At 38.9% G+C, this 20,630-nt stretch overlaps 3 protein-coding genes and 1 non-coding gene across 4 annotated transcripts; 2 read left to right on the forward strand and 2 right to left on the reverse strand.

Moving 5' to 3' along the window:
• Positions 1-271: 271 nt before the first annotated feature.
• Positions 272-8,148, reverse strand: cep97 (centrosomal protein 97). The gene is made up of 11 exons (XM_058616610.1): positions 7,682-8,148; positions 6,044-6,186; positions 5,808-5,966; positions 5,368-5,469; positions 5,146-5,259; positions 4,886-5,052; positions 4,627-4,791; positions 4,338-4,522; positions 3,247-3,904; positions 3,051-3,126; positions 272-1,957 (listed from the first exon to the last, which is right to left on the reverse strand). The coding sequence occupies exons 1-11, from the start codon at positions 7,716-7,718 to the stop codon at positions 1,466-1,468; spliced, it is 2,298 nt and encodes a 765-aa protein (XP_058472593.1). The 5' UTR covers positions 7,719-8,148; the 3' UTR covers positions 272-1,465.
• Positions 8,149-8,353: 205 nt separating this feature from the next.
• Positions 8,354-12,009, forward strand: rpl24 (ribosomal protein L24). The gene is made up of 6 exons (XM_058616622.1): positions 8,354-8,484; positions 8,612-8,687; positions 9,614-9,724; positions 10,393-10,529; positions 11,692-11,755; positions 11,876-12,009. The coding sequence occupies exons 1-6, from the start codon at positions 8,480-8,482 to the stop codon at positions 11,954-11,956; spliced, it is 474 nt and encodes a 157-aa protein (XP_058472605.1). The 5' UTR covers positions 8,354-8,479; the 3' UTR covers positions 11,957-12,009.
• LOC131455682 (small nucleolar RNA SNORA23) lies at positions 9,845-10,026 on the forward strand. Its single transcript, XR_009239831.1, has one exon. It is a non-coding gene; the product is annotated as a small nucleolar RNA SNORA23 (small nucleolar RNA).
• Positions 12,010-13,577: 1,568 nt separating the features above from the next.
• On the reverse strand, positions 13,578-19,511 carry mpc2b (mitochondrial pyruvate carrier 2b). Its single transcript, XM_058616635.1, has 5 exons — positions 19,098-19,511; positions 16,508-16,548; positions 16,238-16,322; positions 15,910-16,021; positions 13,578-14,554 (listed from the first exon to the last, which is right to left on the reverse strand). The coding sequence occupies exons 1-5, from the start codon at positions 19,189-19,191 to the stop codon at positions 14,491-14,493; spliced, it is 396 nt and encodes a 131-aa protein (XP_058472618.1). The 5' UTR covers positions 19,192-19,511; the 3' UTR covers positions 13,578-14,490.
• Between the last annotated feature and the right edge of the window lie 1,119 nt (positions 19,512-20,630).

The raw sequence follows: 20,630 nt of genomic DNA on the forward strand, positions 1-20,630 counted from the left end.
TTTTATGGATCTAACAAGTACTTGATTAATGATTAAAACAAGGTTTCTGATTTTCCAACTTCTTAAATGTGAATGTGTTCAATTAAAACTGAATCATTTTGTTTTGTGGACAAAACAAGACATTTTAGAACATCATCATTTCCAGGTTTCGGAAACACCGATTGACGCTTTTCAACATTAACGTTAAGTCTCACAATTACAAAAGCCAGTGGAACCTTTACTTATTAATCATTTTTAATTTAGGATTATTGAATAGAAACACATGGTCATGTTATTATCAAAACATTTTTATTTCAGCAGAGCAAACAACAGAACGGGAACGGCTTAAAAATACACAGTAATAAAACGGCTCGTCGTCATCATTAACATTTCACATTTGCTGCTTTGTTCCTTCTATTGCTGTACTTTTTCCAAGTTTTACACATTTATACATGACGTTTTGACCAGCTGGTTATAAGTTAATAAATAGTTTTCACACAGAAGTTTTTTCTTTTATTCACATTCATTCGTTTGTATGCAGATACAGTAAGTGTCTGTGGTTTCAATTTTAACATACCAATCTGTAATCTGACTTATTATGTTATAGTTTAATTACAATAATAACGTTGTAGGGTACTGTGTCAGATTTTATTAGAAATGGGAGGAACCGTCCTCACCGCATGTGATCGAGAAAATTCTTCTGAAGCTACATTACAATCATTGTCTTTACATAAAAACTAAAATAAAGTACACAGGTGGTGAAGTATGAAAACAAACTTCACAGTCATTTAGTGTTTTTCTTTTCTTGACGCAGGTCAGTTTAAGACAAGTGCAGTTTTCAGTAATCGACCAAAGTTTCAAGACATCTCCAACAGACATTTAAGGCTACATCTACTTTCTTTTTTGGCTATGGACAAGCCACATGTCCACATTACCCTGGTGCTATTCAACCTCGACAGAGGAAAGATTTCAAAACGCTTCTCAGAGTGTTTCTCTTTCCGTTTTCGCTTAAAAAGATTACAGGCTGTGTTTCAGTCTGGATGGGAATTGGTTATGAATGAAAAGCTCAGTTAAAATACTAATGCTAGTGTTTTCATTTGAAAATGGCATTTTTTTAAAGATGAAAACCAGCTCCGCCTAGAAGTCATCTAATGCATGTATACCAGTTAAAAACAGGAAATAGATTCTCTCCTGTTGTTTGCTTAGTTTTTCTAAAAGTACTACAAATAAGGAACAAAGTAGTGTTTCAAAGGAGCAAAAATAAATCAGGAAATGAGCAAAAAACTAATTTAAAACACTTCCTCTCATTTCTCTAAGACCTCATCTTTGGTCTTAGAAGTGAAATCCTTGCTCTTACATCTTACAATTGTCGTTTCCCGTAAGTACTACTTTCTGAAAGTAAGTTAACAAACAGCCGAGGAAAACGTTTCCTGTTTATACCGGTACGTGAACTGGATGACTTTGAATACTGTGCAGGTCTGGATCCTCAGACGGGGCTGAGACCGCCTCCATCTGTTCTCTCCACTTCGTCTGCTGCTTTCTGTGCAGGGGAGCCCGACTGTGCCGTTTCACCGGAGCAGACGGGTGAGGAGAGCTGAGGCGTTTCTGTTCTGTCGCTGACCGCCTCCTCGGCCTCCTCCTCCCTCTGCTGCACAGAGGACAGGTACTGCTCCAGGAGGCTGCAGTCCGAGCTGTCCACGCCACCACGGACGGGGCTCAGCGCTCGTACCGTCTTCAGAGAGTCCTCCGTGCCACTGCTTAGGAAGCTGTCGTCCTGCACCGATGGCTGATTGCTTGTCGACTGGAAGCCGGAGTCTGGGAATGACACGTCCGTGCTGGGAGGGTTCTTTGTGCTGGAGGCAACGGGCGGGGAGGCCTTACATAGTCCGGGTGATGAGACCTGAGCCAGGGCGACGGCCTGAGTCATGTTGGCCAGCTGCTGCTCCACAGACGTCTTCCACTGCTGCATAGACTGGAGCTACATGGAGAGCACAGGTAAGGTTCAAGCTCATGAGGCTGTCATGTTAATCACACAAGTTCAGAGTGTTTAAAACAGAGCTGCTCAACATTATGCTCTTCAGTGAAAAGGAGGTTTTTGGTTTGTTTGTGAGTAAAATAACATAACTCAAAACGTTAAGGACAAATAGTTAGTTCTGGGAAAGCAGCGTTTGGCCAAAGGAAGAAATGACTGAACTCTACCAAGTGTTTACCTAAACCTCCTGACCAGTAGGAGGTGTAGTTGCTGCTGATGTGTGCTGTGAAATTTAAATTATACAATGTATTTTTTTAATTTTTTATAAATGGGACTAATCTGCCCTCTCACTCCTTCTCTCATCCTCTTTTGTCCCTCATCTTTTCTTGTTCCATTTGAACCTTTTCGGTTTTGTTGTTGATTGTAGTCTCTTTTATGTTGCCTATTTCATTCTTGTAATGTTTTGTTTGTTATATTGTTGTTTTGTTTTGTTCTTTTGCTGTTGGTTCACGTTCCGTCTTGCTCTTCTTCTCTCCCTTTCCTCCCATTTTATTTCTATTTCAACACACTTATATTATCTTATCTGTCCCCCATTTTTCCTTTCACCCCAATCAGTTGAGGCAGATGCCACACATTTTTGAGTCTGGTTCTGTCAGAGTCTCCACAGTGCTTGCTCATTGTGTGATCTGTTGGGCTTCTTTCTTTCCTTGCCTTACCAGGCAAGACGCCTTTTAATATTTGATTAGGCTTAATCGTTTCTTTTAAGTCAATCCTCAATTCAATATTCACTGTTAAAAGATTTGAAGCTCCAATGTCTGTTCCCCAAGGCGTAACCCACACCTTTCAACATTCTTTTCAGCATCTGAATCAATGCGTAAACACATGTAAACATAAATTAAGGGAAATTTTTAGATGTTTTTTCCCCCAGAGGTCGTGTTAAAAGAAAGCTTAGTTCTCAGTCAATGGCTGCTTAGTTATAGTAGGACTTAATACAGGATATTTCTCGAGATAGAACCAGAAAAGACCTACATTCTATGATAAACATAATGAATGAGACTGAAGCACATGAGACAGCATATTTTTAAATAAATCCACTGACCTCTTTCCACAAAAACTTCACAGCTTCCTCTTGAACCAGCCTCTGGAGTCGTTCTTCCTCGTACTGCCTCTGCACACTGCAAACACATTTGCACATTTTACTTTTCAGTTCCATAATGTTTAAACACGCACTCTTGTGCTTAAAATAAAAATGTTAAACATCCAGCTGCTGCTGCTGCTGCTGCTTGGTCACTGACCTGCCCAGCTTCTCAGACAGGTAGAGGACATGCTCTTGCATCCTGCGCAGGCGGATTTCGCTGCGCACCTCTCTGGCCATGGGGTGACACCATCGGGTGTAGTGTCCCTTCCACCAGGACTGGATTTTCACCGCTGCCTTCTCTGCCTCCATCAAACTTGATTTGCTGACACAAAAACCAGCGTCTTCTTGCTTGGGGGCTTCCTTCATCTCTGCTTTGCCAGAGTTGGAGGACGTTTCCAGATCGTTTAGTGGCGTGCTAACTCTGAACCCTGGGGAAAGAACTGTTGTGGATGCACTTGAAGTAACCTCTTCTTCAGGAGTCTTCCTGTGTTGTTTATCCACTGTGGGAGAATGTTGCTGTTGTTTGTTTGTGCTTTGCTTTTTGGGCTGTGTTGGACGCTGTGGGGCCAAGGAATCGGGTTCAAACGTCTCTGTCTCGTCTTCGCTGTCGGAATGGATCATCTGCGGCTCCAGATGAGAGGGGAAGGGGAGAAAGGTGGACTCGGAAGAGAGCAGACTGTCATTGAGTTTCTCCTCATCTGTCTGAACATCCTCCAAATAGATGTGCTCCTCCCTCAACCTGGGGGAACGAACTGTTGGCAATGATGTGTGAGAAGAATCGCAGCTGACCCAAGTATTGAACTGCACAGACGGCTCTGCAAGTTTAACAAATAAGCAGACTGTGAACATTTAAACAAACAAAAAATACTGCATAAATACACTTTAATAAAAATGAATTATTCATACAAATGCTGCTTTCCTGGACACAGTGTTTTTGCTCTTGGCAATGTAGGCACTGATAATCCTTTGCCTTAGTTTTTATAAGTTTTCTGAGATTAATGTGTTAATTAATTCAGGTCACGTAGCTCCCAGGATTTGGTTGCTTAGTAATGACAGATGCAACAGAAGCACGGCCTAAAGAGCCTCAGTTAAAAACACTTGTGTGTATATTTTTTTTTTTGTGGCCTGACGGAATAAGATAGGGTGAGGGTGAGAGGGGGAGTCCTTAATTTGTCTATGCTCTGCTGTCTCACTTTTAAACGTAAGCGATTCTTAAATCACTGGACGTTTAAGTCATAGCTCACTTACCTTTCTCTGTTACTGATGGAGCATCAGTTGGACCAGTGGCAGTGTTTATCTTCACTTCTCTGTTTCCACCCTGCAGCGCGGCATCTGGAGGACTGTGCTTCTCTACGTCCAGATGAGTTGGACGAGGAGGACTTGGACAGTTTGCCTCACTCTCGGTCTCTTCTAACAGCTGCATTTGGTGAAACCTAAAAGAAGAAGAAGAAAAAATAAAGAGCAGCACAAACACACAAGGTCAGCCAAATCAATATCTTCCTTTGTTTGTTAAAAAACCCTCTCTGTTTCAGTTTACCTCTGCTTATTGAGGATCTTCTCCAGCTTGGCATCTTCTGCTGTCTCCAAGGCTGGCGAAGAGGTCAGAGGGCAAACAGTGGCGAGGTACTGAACGAGCTGCACGTGCTGACCCGGTCGATACGAACGTCCTTTCCCTTGACTGTACAGCCACTCTGCTTTAAGGCTGCGATTGCAACAGAGACAAGAGTACATGATTCAAACACTATTCCTCTGAGAATTCAAACTAATAGTGATTGACATAATTTAAATATACACACCCTTCTTTTTGCGACACTACGTAGCCGTCCAGGACCTTCAGGTTCAGGCACCAACTCATGATATAAGGCCGGTAGTCAAAACCTGGTAGTGACGGGGTGGCCATAACACAGGGGTTGCTCATTATAGAAAGCTGCTCCAGTTCATGGAGAGGTGCCAGGTATGACGCCTATGGAGCAATTAAAAAGAAACAGGAATCCTTTAACAAAGAATTAATTAGAGAATCCCCATTAGTATATTAATACAAGAAAAAGATAATTACTTCATTGAGATCTCTTATCTCGTTTTCTGCCAGGGAGAGAATGGATAAATGGACGGGTAGGTGAGCGGGAACAGTCCGAAGTGTTGTAATGCTGTTTCCATGGAGTAAGAGAGTCTGAAATTTTTAAATAATAGTAATAATAATAAAGGAAACTGACATGATAAAGTTCCTTTATAAAAACAGATATTTTTTTATCGATGCATCAGAGGCAGCTGCACCCACCTTCAACGCCACCAGTTTTGTTATGTCACCGATGGCTGATATGTTATTGTCAGATAGATCGAGATGTTGAAGGGAAACACAGCTGCTGAGCTGCTCGATGACCTGTGCAATAAAAAAAAACAAGTGTACAATAGGTGTGTTAAGTGTTAAAAGGTACAGGGTACAATCGAATTTACGTATGGTTGTATCAGGGTATAAATAGAAATCTGAAAAAACACCAGAAACATTTAAAAGAGATGGATAATAAACACAATAAAACACTTTCAGAGATGGACAGCGAGTATCTTAAAAATCTGTGGATGAAACTCAGCAATCTATTTTTTCTTTGACCCCGCTTACTGCAGCTTTAACGCATGTGCTACAACTAATCTGAACATTGGGATTTTTGTAAGTTATTCATTTTCTGTTTGTAAAGAGAGATTTGTTTTTCTTGATCTCACCTTAATATTGTTTCCAGACAGGTTGAGCCATTTCAGGTGAGGGAGATCTCTTAGCCCCTCGATGTAGCCAATACTGTTATTGGGAAGATTGAGGACTCTCAGCTCCATCAGCCGAGACACACCCATCATCCTCACCAGACGGTTATTAGCTACTGACAGCTGAAGACGGAAAGAGCAGGAGTTAAAACAGAACAAAATGGAGTGAAAACAGCACACATTTTACTGTTGGTACCAACCTGTTGAAGGCCTGGGCTCCTTTCCAGATGGTCCAGCTTCATAATATGGTTACGGTCCAGGATGAGAGTGTGAGTGTCTTCAGAGCAGGTGAAAGTGGGATCCAGCTTCTGCAAACCCTGGGCAGAAAGATCCACCACGGGTCCTTGTGAGAGAAAAAACAAGAGATTATTAAAGTGCACACAAAATCTTAAAGCTGAAACAAATTTTACACAAATGTCAATTTGACTGAAAACACAAATAATCGCCCACGAATTATAAAAAGAAGTGAATTCCACTGCACAAAAAGCCCATTCTTCCAACAGTTTGAAGGGATAAATACCTCTCGCCCCCACGCACCCCTGCACTGCTGATGTATACACACAAACACTCCCTCAGTCAGATCTGATAGTATTGCTCGACAGAGTCCATTTCAGACAAACACAGCACACGAATAATGTTACATTTTTTTGTTAACGAAAACAAAAAAGAGGATCCCCTTGGCTCATCCCTGGGTGTCTTTTACAGATTTTGGGTATATAGCTAAAGTCAGGGTGGGTCAGAAATATCGAGGGATAACGGCAGAGAAAGCTACGTTAAGAGATACCTCATTCACGTTCAATACTTAGACTTTATGCACTTTGTTAGACAAATCCTGCACTTTTCAGACGTTTTGTATTCTTCAGTAAGATGTATATCGTAATGTACCACTATATGCTTGTGTTGCAATATCTTGATTAACACAGAATTGTTGTATGGTGATACTATTGGTATCGTGGACCATGTATTGCGTCCTGATCCTAACCTTAAGTGTGCAAAAGCAAGCGAAAAAGATGCAGTGACGTAACATTACAGACTCCAACTGCCATGAAACACCAAAGAAGTCGATGCTTGATTCTAAAAAGGGCCACTGATTTTGATTGAATCTGTCATTTCAAGTCCTACACCTTTACAACAAGCATGCTTCAAAATTCAGGGGGTGTGGCACAGAAGGAATAGATCCTTCGCTGTAGTAAGAGTTAGTCCTGGGTAAAATTGCCTAAAGGAAATGTCAAAATTAATTATATAAATAGTAATAATAAAAAAAGAATTTACAGTGTTTCAGTCTGATTCTAAAGGTTGGAAGTTAGCACTGGGATGCAGCAATGACATCTGAGGGCATGAAACTTGAGTATTAAGGACAGGACAAAAATCTATAACAGTCTACTGTGTGTGTGTGTGTGTGTGTGAGAGAAAAAGAGAGAGAGAGAGAGGAAGAAATCCTGGGGGAAGCAGTAATTTTGGTACGAGAACTATGGAAGAACTGATAGATTAACTCATAGATTCAGTTATGAGGAGATTAACAAATGCATGCATTGCAAATAAAAAACGTACACGGGGGGGTTGTTTCTTCTACTTCTTGCTGCTCGTAAAAACACCACAAAGTTGTCAAAGTTGGTGGTGCCCTTGTTATTCTAAATTCTTGAATTAAAAATCGCTACGAGATTATTTTTGAGTGTGTCACAGTGTGTTTTGATGTGGACCTTCGCGCGCGCGCACACACACAGCTAACGACGATCCGTGCTACAGCTAACGTTAGCCGGTCAGAAACACAACAACCTGCCCCTAACGGGCATTCATACTAATGATTATCATAGCAAAACAGCCTGCGAGCCACTTACCTGCATTTGTGTCAAACTTTAAATCTGATACCCCCATTCTGTGGTCGCCCGGACAGACAACCAGCGGTTGCTGACAACTATGTTAGCCGCCGACTAGTACGAGAGACAAGAGGGGTCGGACTGTCACTTCGTCGAGCGAAGCATTCTGGGAAATGTAGTGCAAATTGAATACCGCGTCCATCATGGACTGTCGTCTTCCTGGTTCAGAAAGACTACAACTGCTTGAGTTTCTTAGTAGCGCGCTAATGTTTGCGAAAACCGCCAGCCGAGTTGTTCGTAATAACGCGAACGGAGGTAGTTGAAAACCTAACCGACAAAGCGGTCACAAAATAATGCTGCATATTTTTTTATTGTGTTCAGTCTACTCGACCCACCATTTTTATCTTCGTATTTTACAATGTTTGTTTGGTCAGTGATGCGGTAAAACGTCACTCTTGGAAAAGATCGGCAACTAGAGACATATTTGCAGATCTACTCCACATTATGTTGCACACCAGTTAATATAATATAAAACTGAGAATTTAAAGATAAAAGCCAATGCGGTCGTTTTGTTCTACCCGGAACGTCGGATGAAATATATATTTATTAAATTAAATAATTATAGTGAAATGTGTTAATTCGTAAATTATGTATTTAATTTACGTATGTGCGACACGAACAAAATAACATAAAATACAACAATGGCAAAAAAAGAAAAAAGGAACTGTTTATTAGTGATTAAGTAAACGCGAACTCTCCTAAATTCCGTTTCCGCTTCCGTCGTCTTTCTTTCCGGTTTTGTGCCCTCTCGTCGCCATCATGAAGTGAGTGAACGCCAAACTATCAAACTCCATCTTCCCATTTAAATAAACAATTCGACACTGGTATTTGTATTAAAGAGACTTTTGTGTCCTTATCTTTCGGTGATGGCTTATATTTTGTCGTTTTCAGGGTCGAGTTGTGCAGTTTCAGCGGGTATAAAATTTACCCCGGCCATGGCCGCCGATACGCCAGGATAGACGGAAAGGTAACTACACCGGCACCGTGTCTCAACTTTGTCCCCCTACATACAATAATATTAATGTACAATGTACCCCATAATGTCCTCGTGTTGATATGTGTATAATTTCACGTGTGTGTAGCTGTAGAAAAATTTGGTCGAGTACTAAATGTGGCTTGCTAAATAGCTGCTAGCCCCTCTGTGTGTCAGCTCCTGAAGATAAACTCCTGTCACTTACAGGTTTACAGTGGCTATACTGTTATAACGGCTCCATTGATATCTGTTATAGATATAAGTAACTTGCATGTATCTATAATATTGATATTTCCCTTAGCTTAATAAGTAGTGTGTTTATAAGTGCTAGACTTGACAATATGGGTGAATAATACGCCACAGTTTGGTGCCACGGCATGTCCCCAATTAGTTGTTATATATGCGTGTTTAGTGTCGTTATATTGTAATGTCTGAAGCCTCAAATTCATGTTATTTCAGCTTTCAAAATAGTTCAGCATTTATGGAATATGCTTTGTATTTTAACACCTGAATATTAAGTGAACAAGATCTTTTTCATTCATCTAGAAGTGTATCAAATGAAGTTGCTACTTGAGCTCCACCTAACACTACCCATCCTGTTGGGTCTTTTTTCCTGTTTGTAAGAGACAGGCCAACCAAAGCAGTGTGTGCAACATCGTGTCCGTCCAACACTAAGATCCATTGAGTTACTTGTGTACGTAGATCCTGTTGAGCTTAGAAATGTCCTACGTTGTAGTAGGAATTAAAAAAGTTTATATGACGAACAGTAGGAGCTCAGGTCATCTTTCCTGAAGATCTCCATGGTCAATAAATGTGTTTTATCTCAATGCAAGTTAGAAATTTGCACACAACGTTGTGATTACCGGACAAAAATGTATGATATCACTAGACATTTAACTAAGGATACTCTCTTTTGTCAGGTGTTCCAGTTTTTGAACGCAAAGTGTGAGTCTGCTTTCCTGGCCAAGAGAAACCCCAGACAGATCAACTGGACTGTGCTGTACAGACGCAAGCATAAGAAAGGCCAGTCTGTAAGTAAACTGTGTTTGTTCATATTTGAGTCTTAAGCATGGTGTATATAGTGTCTTGAAACTAATAAAAATTGGCTTCAGAATAAGAAGTTTAATTTCTTGGTCAACACTTTGGCTGTGGGTGAACGGTGTGCACAGTGTTGGTCTGTGTTATGTGTTGTTGCCTGGCTGCGTTTTGCAGTCTAGGCAGCAGTGCTCACTCCACACCTGCAGCCATAGAACAACAGGAGATCATAGTACTGGCCTTTGACGTCTTCACTGACCTCCTCACCATCGGCCAGCCTCCAAATTCTCCAACATGCTTACACCAATTATCTGTTTCCTGTCAAAATTATAGAAATATTTGCTGATTGTATTGTTTAAAATTGTTATTTTGGTTTAAAATAATTAATTGTGCACCCTTACTTTAATGGTATAAGCCAGTATTCAACATTGATGCTCACATGCAGGGTGGGGCATAGAAACATGTATGTTAAAATTATTTGGCTCGTTTACGACAAGGAAATGTTTGTTTTCTGACTCCCAAAGGATTTCCCAATGTTAAGTTACATTGGTAAAATGTGTCTCCTTTTAATCGTGTAAACTGAATGTTCCTGTTCTCGATGTCTGAATTATGTCGGACATTTTTGAACAAATAAATTGATGTTACCTTATTTTGTTGAAAACAGGAAGAGGTGACAAAGAAGCGCTCCCGTCGCGCTGTCAAATTCCAGAGGGCCATCACTGGGGCCTCCTTGGCTGATATCATGGCCAAGAGGAACCAGAAGCCTGAGGTCCGCAAGGCCCAGAGGGAGCAGGCCATCAGGTAAAACAAACTGTTTTGGTTTTTTTTAATGCTTATAGTTGTTTATGTGCTTTTTTGAGTAGTTACTCTAGTTAAAAGATCACCTGGTTTTTTTTTTTAAACAGGCGCAGAATAGCCTTCTATCATCTCATCTTTTACATATGCAATGTTGATACTTACAGAGCATCTGTTGAATTTCCGGGTTTGAAAATGGATGTGAAAGTGTTTTTGTTGACTCTGAAATGAGCTGTAAACTCAACACCATCCAAAAATAACAGTTGAAATCCGATTCTCTGTATCTTCTTGGGTGTTAGAAGGATAGAAGTGCCCGGGCGGGTCGACTTTTATTTTCCCACACATGCATCAAGCAGCATAGCTGCTGTGAAGGGGAAAAGTGGTACTTGTGTATATATATATATATATATATATATATATATATATATATATATATATATAACCCACTGTGTTTTGATGACATTTTTAGTTGAGTGTGTCAAATAATTCAGTGAACCTGCTGTAACTTTAGTCATCTCAGAAGAACAACCCCTCAATCGTCTTGGTTTAAAACATGTTATGCTTCTACTATACTTATTTAGACTCTGTTATGGCTGAAACTAATCTATTAAACTGTCCATAATCTTATGGATTAGTTGTTTACAGAAAATGTTTTTGTCCATAAACAAATATTCTGTTAAATGATTTTTGTTATATGGAGCAAAGAAAATAGAAAAAAGTTTTAAGTAGCTGAAAAATTAGAGAACTTTATCCGATTAAAAAGAACACTGAAATGAATTAACCAATGCTCAAAATGCATTTACAAACTTACTTTACATGTTGAACAGTCTCTTAACTTGAGCCTCACTGTGCTCACTGGTACTGTGAATTCAGGACATTGATTTGGAATCAGTAGCTTCTTTATCGGTCTGCAGTGGCGAAAACGTACCAATGTCATCAAGTTAAAAGTGATGACTGGGCAGTATGGTTTTTTTGCTCAACTAAAGGAGACATTTATTTGAGGAGAAATTGAATTTCCATACTCAACAACCTTGAAAATGTAGGGAGCACGACCCCTTGTATCGACGCACAGAAAACCAGGTATCATTTGCTGTTACGTTACTTGAGGATTTAATCGACGTTGCTCACTTGTTCTCAGAAAGTTTGACTGAGTTTTTTGCTTTCACAGAGCCGCCAAGGAGGCCAAGAAGGCAAAGCAGGCCGCCAAGAAGCCTGCTGCTACCACTGCAAAGGTAACTTCTTCTCATGTTTTTCTTGTACTGTTAATGTACTTAAAAAAAGCAGCTTTTAGTTCATCAGTATTCACTGAATTGTTTTGAATAATAAATATTTTTTTATTTTTTTATCTTTAGTCCACCACCAAGGCTGCACAGAAACCCAAGATCGCTAAGACCATGAAGATCAGCGCACCCCGCGTCGGTGGAAAACGCTAAGCCTGACTCGTCATTTATGCTTGTGAATAATAAAATTTTGTGGTAAGCCATAATTGGTGTGATTTCTTATTTGGAATGTTAAGTTGTGTTCTTTTCTCTCTTGCGGTAGCATTTGCTAACTTTCTCACATCGCTTGCAAATCTTTTTTGTAAGATGAGTTTACGTTTAAGTGTGATTTGGAATATTAACATTGTGGGAGAAGGGCTGCAAATAACTATTTTTATATATGTAATTGATGTCTTCTCAATGAGATATTTGGTTAATTAAATGTTGGTCGTTTCCTCAAACCTATGTTTACAAACTATCGATTATTATAGTTTTTAGTAATAAATAATTGGAGTCATTGTAGCTCTTGTCCAGTCTGTTGGCAGTGTAACGATTGAGTTATTAATGAAATAAGTTCAACACTTGATGTTTGTAGGATTCTAAATTTCATGCTATATCACACATTTAACACTCAAAATTATGTGTATAATCGGAATAAATCTCATCTTTTGACATAAACATGGAGATAAAAGTTAATTTTCCTGAACAGCCATGACTTGGTTTCTCTGTAGTACAGAGTTTGGCCAGAAGAGGGAGACAAAGCCCAGCTTTTTTTCTCCCGGTTTGAAGAACTGAGTCCCATTTCCAAAAAACCTAAAGCAAAAAGTTATTTTAAAATAAATTATATTGATATGCTGAAGACATTTTTGAATATATATTATTTATATATATATAGAGTGAAGCACTGACATGAACATAACAATGAAAGGAATTAAAACTGACCTTTGTGCCTTTCAGACGTGGTTTATTGTTGATACTGGAAACAGTGTCTCACATGAATGTGATCAGCTGCTAGAGACGTAAATAGATTTGTTTCAAATCCTCCTGCATTAACTGACCTCTGTGACATCACTAACACTGTTTGCACTGACATCAGTAATCTGACTATGAACCATATTCTGATGAATATTACTTTTTTAATTAGATGTATTTACATGAGCTGTTGATTTAAAATATAAATCAGTCATACTCGCATACTGCTGTGAAAATGCCTGTAGGCCATTATAAACAGAAACATAATGTGATTAATTAAATTAATAGTAATTTCAAGTGTGACTTAATTCTGGTTCAAACAGACAGTAAATGCAGTTTTTAAACAACTATTCCTTTAACTGGGTTGGGTTGTTCTACATATTACATAATCTGATTATATATGTCTTTTGTGAAAACTTCAGATTACATAATGTGACTAACATCTGACTTCTCCACGTTTTAATCCCATTATTGCTCCCATACTGCTCACTATGTTGATATGGACACCGATAATCTGACTATTGATCGTGTTCAGATTAAGATGTTTACGTGACTCGCTCAAAGAATGTTCCATCCATTCACCTTCTTGTTATCGGAGCATAATCTGAGTTAACTCAACTCTACATCACATAGGACATGATAATCTGAATGAAAAGTGAATTTATCTTCCTGTGTTGGATTATTTTAGTCTGAATCTATTCACTTTATGGTTAAGAGAGCATAATCTGACTATGACTTGCGTCCATGTCACATCTGAATGAAAAGTGAATATACATCTTTGTGTGTTGGATTCATTCATTCATTTAAACTCTTTACTCAAATCAACAGGGTGTTAATAGGATTTATTAGCATTTCACAGCCACAGATTTTACAATGATCGACCTTCAAAGTGCCTTTTTTTTGTTCTTTAAACAGTCAGCAGATCAAGAAATATTCTAAAGTAAATAATATTATTGCTAAAAAAAAAATCAAGAGGGGATTATTCAGTGTAGCTACAGTCGTCGATCATAAAAAGCAGCACAGGTTAAGTAATAAACGTGTGGCACTGGTGTAAAACAACACCGTCTTTTTATATAAATGTACAGTCACAATGACAAAAGAAATCCATAAATTAGGATTAGCACTCGCACAGATTAAAAGATTTCAAAGACGCTACGATGAAGGAAATAAAGCGTGATCATGTTATTATTATTATTGTTATTATTATTAACATTCTTCAAACTATGTCCAACACAAATCCAAGAGTTATGTATATATGTTTAATTTTTCAATCTGGGAGATTATTGCCCTGAGGTACTCGAGTGGCTACACGTGAAATGTAACGATGGAAAAAAAAATAAAAGGGACAATTCCCAGTTTGTACGTGATATACAAAAGCATGACATTAATGTACAATCATACAAGTACTAACTGTGCGCTGATGACGATAATAATATTAATAATAATTCTTGAGTGCGTTGACGACAGTTAAAAAAAATATTCATGTTTCTTTTTTGTTTAAAAAAAAACCAAGAAAATATTTGACACCCTGTGGAAATTAGAACCTTTTTAAAGGAAAAGTGCATATTCCCAACAGGGACAACAGGCTGGATGTGGTCGAAACTATAGTTATGGCATGAATGTGAGATGATGGTGGAGGAGGTGAAGGAGGAGGAGGAGTAGGAGGACATGGTCAGTTTACTTCCTGGTGGATGTGAAGTTTTCCCTTTTCGCTCTGTACGAGAAACAGAAATCACTCAGGACTCTGCTGCCGACTCTGCCACCGCCGCTTTTTCCTGTGCCTTCATATCCTGGTTGTGCCTGTGTGTGTGTGTGTGAGGAAAAACAACAATTATTAATAGGAAATATACATGTGATTATCCAATAGAAAAGACCAATTTTTGGGGGTGTCAAAAACATATACAGAACTTAAAGCTACAGTGTGTAACGTTTGTTGTTGTTGATGTTATTATTCTTGCTCCGTTTGGTCTTAGTGAACAAAAATGAAGCGACATCATTTGTTTACCGTGTCCTGCATTTGGAAAAACAGGCTCTGACAAGCAAAACTATCAGACCTGAGTGAGGGAGCGTTTGTGTGTACGCAGCAGTAGAGCAGTGATGTTACACATTTACTTTGACTCTCACTGCATCAGCAACTCGCCTCACTACACATTAACTCACTGCCATGATTTCATATCAGCAACATGCGAGGGACACAGAAGCTACTGTTCACTTATCGCTGGTTCATTATTAGTATTAGTATTATTATTAGTATTATTATTGGCATGTGTGTAGGAAGGGCCTCACCTTTAACACCCAGCATGACCTGACTGCTGATTATATTCTTTTCTGTATTGATTGAAATATTTTTAACTAACCCACTTCAACAATCAGGCAAACTTTTTTTGAAAAAGTGACTGTAGTGTCGATATTTCACCGAATTTCAAAATAAAAGTGTTTGTTTTGATTTGGAACACTATATAGCTCATAATGAAAAAAAACTTATGTATGATGGAAAAACTCATCTATTCATAAAAAGAAAATATACAGAAATAACTGTTGGCCAAATGAAAATTCGGCGGGAGGGCCGGATGTGGCACCCGGGCCGCAAGTTTGAGACCTCCGAGATCTCTCCTCTCAATCTTAAAAAGGCTAAAAAATATATTTACTTAAAATAGACACAAATGTGAGTGTAGAGCTGGGCAATAAAAAGATTTTATAGATTAATAATTTGTGGTTTGTAGTTGAATGAAAATCAGTTTTTCAGCTCTTTAATTTTTACTGCTGACGTTCTCCTTGTACTCCTGTAGTTAAGATAAGATCCTTGGAAGTTGGGTTTGAGTTTGAAGTCAGTAAAGAGCTTGATGAAGTTATAGTTTTGCTGTTGTTTACAATACCAGGGCTAAAGGAAAAAAAAAGAAGTTAAACTTTTTGTAGTTTAAAGGGAAAGGAAAAGAATAATCAGAGATTATATTTTGAAGCCACACTGCCCCCGCCCTATATGCTTGTATGCTGGATTAATATGTGAAAGAGCACCGTGCTGGTTGGTTGTTGAGCAGACGTACACTACGTGCCCTCTCATCGCCTCCCAGTTATTATTATTATTATTGTTATTGATCATTAACAGAGAGAAAGTTAGATGAGGACATCAAACAAAGTTCTGCTTAAACACAAACCTCCAGATCCTGTACAGCTGGGTGGCTCCGGCGCTGCCGACAAAGAAGTTGACGGCAAACAGGTTCCAGTTCTTGGGGATGATGACCAGGGAGTATCTGGACCAGATGAGTCCTGGCGGGGAGAAGAAGCACGACACCGGATTACAGTGAAGGTTAAACCAGAGGTTGCGCACAAGAATAGAGTCTATAGTTTGGCAAATGAGTGACAGATTTGTTTGATGATGACACGTGTAATGTTGCGACAGCGGCGGCCTCGGGGTCACCTTTGGCACAGAGCGGTCCAATCATAAACTAACAATTATGAAACATCCACGACGTCTGATCTCACCTGTGGCCGTCAGCACTGCAGACTGGGAGGTGCTGAGTTTGTCTGCTGGTCGAGTCATATCAGCCAAACCAGCAAAAACCAGACCCTGTAGAGAAGAGACCACAGATTAACCACTATCTTTACACTGTATTTACAGTAGGACACCTGATTTGTTTAATAATGACAGGATTAAGGTGAATGGCAAAGGCTTGTGCGTGTATTTACAGAAGGTTATCAGAAGATAAAGCTTAATTTTAAGATCTGAAATGTGTGAATATTTAATGCACTTACCCATTTAAACACTGGGGCCCAGAAGAAAACTGTCCTGGGACCTGGAATAAAACATAAAACAGGAGAAATTCACTACAACACAACAAAGGACCTACATGTTTTCACTAATCTTAGTCTAATTTATATCCGTTTATAGATCAGTATACAGGCAAATTTGATTAAAACTATCTTGGAACTAAAAGTATTTGCAAAATCAAATTTGCAATATAAAGTTGATTTTATATAACAGTTAGCCACGACCCTGTTGGTTTAGACCAGGACTGTCCAAAGTAGGGCATGCGGGCCAAACTTGGTCCACCAAAGTGTTTCATTTGGTCCACCAGACTTGTATTTTTAAAAACATAGATGCAAAAATAATAATTATTATTTATACTAAAACAAATATCACATTTTGTGCTGTTTTTTTTTTTATGGAAATTTTTATATTTTAAAAAATTTATTAAGCAAAGGCAGAACTATGCTTAGCAGGAAGTCGACTAAATATGTCACACTGATGTTGCAACTGGTCTTTTAGTGGAAGGCAGAAAATAAACAGAGAATTCTTAACATGTATATTTCAGTCTCTAATTCTTTAAAGGTACCTGCACTTTATAAACTGATATTTAATCAAACGGATTTTTTACAGAAGCATAACATGTAAAGGATATTAAAACTAAACGTAACGTTTAATTAAGGAACCTGGCGTTCCTGTTGTTCACAGTAATCCTGTATGTTTACTTTTGACTCATGGCCCACATTTAATTAACATTGTTTTCCCCTTCAGGGGAAACGGCTTGGATTACACACACCCTCAACTTCAGACCTTGAGCCTGACAAAATGTTTCCAGAGCAATAACACCGAACATCAGGGTGATAACACGCATCAGTGAACACACCCAGCCACCATTCTCCTTTTTTTCATAATCGCTTAATCTGTTTATTATTATTTTCATCAATTAATCGATGACTCGTTTGGTCCAGCTCTTTGACGGGATTAGAGTTTGCTGCAGACGATCAAGTCTGAGTATCTTTGACACTGAAACTCACACTTGGGACACCTTTAGTTAACATTCCTGACCAGTGCTGCAGGCTTAAAGCAACAAGGGAGATGTGTGTGTGTGTGTGTGTTGCTGCGAATCATCTCTGAGGGGAGTTCACCTTTTGTCACTGCCCCTTTGTGCCGGCTAAGAAAGTCCTTGTTTTACCCTTGCACAGACAAAAACAATGGCACTGGACTAGATTGGACTGTCCTCAGTGTTATACCTGACCTGTGTGTTGCTGTGTGTCTGTGTGTGTGTGTGTGTGTGTGTGTGTTTGTGCAAGCTGACAACAGGCACCTTAACATTTAAGCTCATAGGAATTCAGACCAGATCTGACACAGTTCACTGCTTTGTCTGTGTGTGTATTCAACTTTAAAATTTAAACCAAATATGTTCAGCAATTTGGACGAAGCAGCAAGTGTTAGTGCAGCAGATTATGCAAAGCAACACAGTTTCGCCTCTTCCCTTCAGTATGCAAACAGGACGAGCGAGTAAAGCTGCACAATGTATACAATGTATAAAACACAGAACTGCAAAAAATGATAAGTTATAGTTTTATTTGACCAAGAACTCTGCATTAAACCTAAACCTTTTGTTTCATAAATTTCTCCCAATATGGAGCAATACTTTACTTGAATCACACCTTATCATATTTTTTAATCCTTTACAACAAGTCATATATCAAAACATTCAGCTCAGTGCTTTCCTGGTAAGCGCTGCAACGATTAATCGATTACTAAATTAATCGTCAACCAATTGATATAATCGACAAATCAGTTTGAATGTTTGTTTTTTAATAGTTAAAACAAGTTTTCTTTATTGTTTCGGCTTTGTAAAAGTGAATATTTTCTTGGTTTCTTTGCTCCATATAACAATAGAAAATATCATGATATCGTATTATGCCCTTAATATCGCAATAATAACGTATCGTGACTTAAATGTCGCAATAATAGCGTATCGTGACTTAAATATCGCAATAAAATTGTATTGTGACTTAAATATCGTGATCGCATCATGACTGAATGTTGTATAATATCATGATATCGTATTAAATACTGTGTTATTACTTAACATTAACTTAAATATCGTGATACTATATGTGACTTACATATTGTGATAATATCGTATTATGACTTAAATATCATGATATCGTATTGTGACTTAAATGTTGTGAAAATATCGGTATAATAAATAGCGGTGTCTCTGGCGATTCACAAAGAAGTTATTAGAAGAGAATAATTTCGGTTTGTGGACAAAACAAGACGTTTGACTGCATCATCATGATTTCCAGGTTTGGGAAACATCGATCAACTATTTGTCAACATTTTATGGACGATTAATCGAGAAAATAATCGTTAGTCGCAGCCCTTGTTCGCTGCATTCCTACTACTGTCATTGTTCGTTTTCCTGCTACTCTTTGCCACTGAAAATGCAAAAAAAAAAAAAAAACGTATTTTAACGAACAATAATATCGCGTGTTTTCCCGAAATGTGTTGTGGGTGAGTGCCTGTCTGACAGTTCACATCTGTCACAGACACGGAGACACGGAGCCGGTTAGCTCTTGGTTTTACCTGCCGGGTGGTTGTACAGGGGTCGCATCTTGGCGGGCAGGATGTGCTCGATCCTGTTCATGATCCTGTGGTAGGAGGCTCGGAGAGCAGCCATGACTGTCGGTGTTGAAGAGAATACTCAACCAAAACTTACAGCTAGCACACACTGAATGCTAGCTACTAGCTTCGCGTCCTTCCCAGAAAGTCACGGAATTTATTTATTTAAAAAAAAAAAACGGACTTCGGCTCCTGCTACGATGTCTACAGATGGAAGTGATTTATAAGCAGCGGACGAATGCGTGATAGAGTAACGTAGAGGCGGATGCTGGTGCTGCTGCCGTCCTACTGTCGACCTTCGCCCGGTGGTCGATCTACAAACACACGCTAACGCAGCCTGTACGTTAGCATTCAGCCGCTTCCTCTGACCGACGAGTAGGTGACTTTCTGTCAACGCAACCGAACGCACGAGGGGCGGGGCTTCCAGCTAACTCCACTCTCCTCATTGGCCGACGTGGCGGCAACGTCAATGTGATTGGTCCACAGGGCACCGTTGCTTTTTAAGACCGGCGTATGCCAATTGGGTGGATACAAAAACATAAATAAATGAATTAAAAACTAAAAATGTTGTTTTTCCCACACCTTTAAAAGCGTTTGAATTATTTCATAGAGATACTTAGGACAATTCAAAATATATTTCATGGGAGGATTAAGGATTAAAGTCTTTGGGTGTCTAGTGTTTAAAGATGGTAACATATCCAATAAAAAGAGCTACAATAAGCTAACCAACAAGCAGAAAAAGTTAAGTTTTTTTAAGAAAATGCCCACATATTTATTAAAATATAGTATATCATGTGGTCAATGTGTTTTGTGTAATTGTTGTGAAGAAGAGTGTGATAAATTGGAAAATGAATGGCGAGAGCACAGATCAAAGACAAATGAAATTCTGTGACCCCTATGACCTTTGTATGATCAGCAGGCATGTTTTACATTTCTGCTGTTCATTTCTGACAGGCTGTACACTGAGAGGTGTGATGCTGCCCTCTACAGTTTGAACCTTTTAATCACAGTTCCTCTCCTATCCTTCATCACAGTCCAAATTCAACATTCCTCTTGAGAACATTCATTGGTCGTCTTTTTCTTCATCCACCTGAATTTTGTTAAGAAAACTCAAATAGATTATACATTAAAACGTGTGTTTTAATGTATAACAGGGAAAGCTGTGTTGATGTTTGGAGTAACTGTGGCATAGAACATTTCCTGACATACTGACAATTCCCCCCCCATTGGAAATGAATAGAGATCAAAGTAGATGAAATTCCAATTTATTTTCCCCTGCAACTTCTTCACTGATCAATTGTTTGCTAGTTATAACAATAAGCAAAACATTATGTTATAATATTCATGGGGTTTCTCCTGCTTCTTCTTCTTCTTCTTCTTCTATCAGAATTACACTGCAAAACTCATCCCACAGTTTTAAGAAAACCCCAAGTAAATTGAAAATGTGTTCACACGGAATTGATTAGGTTAGGTGGGTAGGTAGGTAGGTAGGTAGGT

This window comes from Solea solea, chromosome 2 (genome assembly GCF_958295425.1).
Source record: "Solea solea chromosome 2, fSolSol10.1, whole genome shotgun sequence".
Taxonomy (NCBI): domain Eukaryota; kingdom Metazoa; phylum Chordata; class Actinopteri; order Pleuronectiformes; family Soleidae; genus Solea; species Solea solea.

Coding starts and splice junctions, on each gene's coding strand:
- cep97 (XM_058616610.1), bottom strand. CDS start 7,718: ATGGGGGTATCAGATTTAAAGTTTGACACAAATGCAG. Junction 3,905..4,337: donor TCCATCAGTAACAGAGAAAG/GTAAGTGAGCTA, acceptor TTAAACTTGCAG/AGCCGTCTGTGCAGTTCAAT. Junction 3,127..3,246: donor CTGTCTGAGAAGCTGGGCAG/GTCAGTGACCAA, acceptor ATGTGTTTGCAG/TGTGCAGAGGCAGTACGAGG.
- rpl24 (XM_058616622.1), top strand. Junction 9,725..10,392: donor AGCATAAGAAAGGCCAGTCT/GTAAGTAAACTG, acceptor TGTTGAAAACAG/GAAGAGGTGACAAAGAAGCG. Junction 10,530..11,691: donor CAGAGGGAGCAGGCCATCAG/GTAAAACAAACT, acceptor TTGCTTTCACAG/AGCCGCCAAGGAGGCCAAGA.
- mpc2b (XM_058616635.1), bottom strand. CDS start 19,191: ATGGCTGCTCTCCGAGCCTCCTACCACAGGATCATGAACAGGATCGAG. Junction 16,323..16,507: donor GGGCCCCAGTGTTTAAATGG/GTAAGTGCATTA, acceptor TCTTCTCTACAG/GGTCTGGTTTTTGCTGGTTT. Junction 16,022..16,237: donor TGCAGTGCTGACGGCCACAG/GTGAGATCAGAC, acceptor TCTCCCCGCCAG/GACTCATCTGGTCCAGATAC.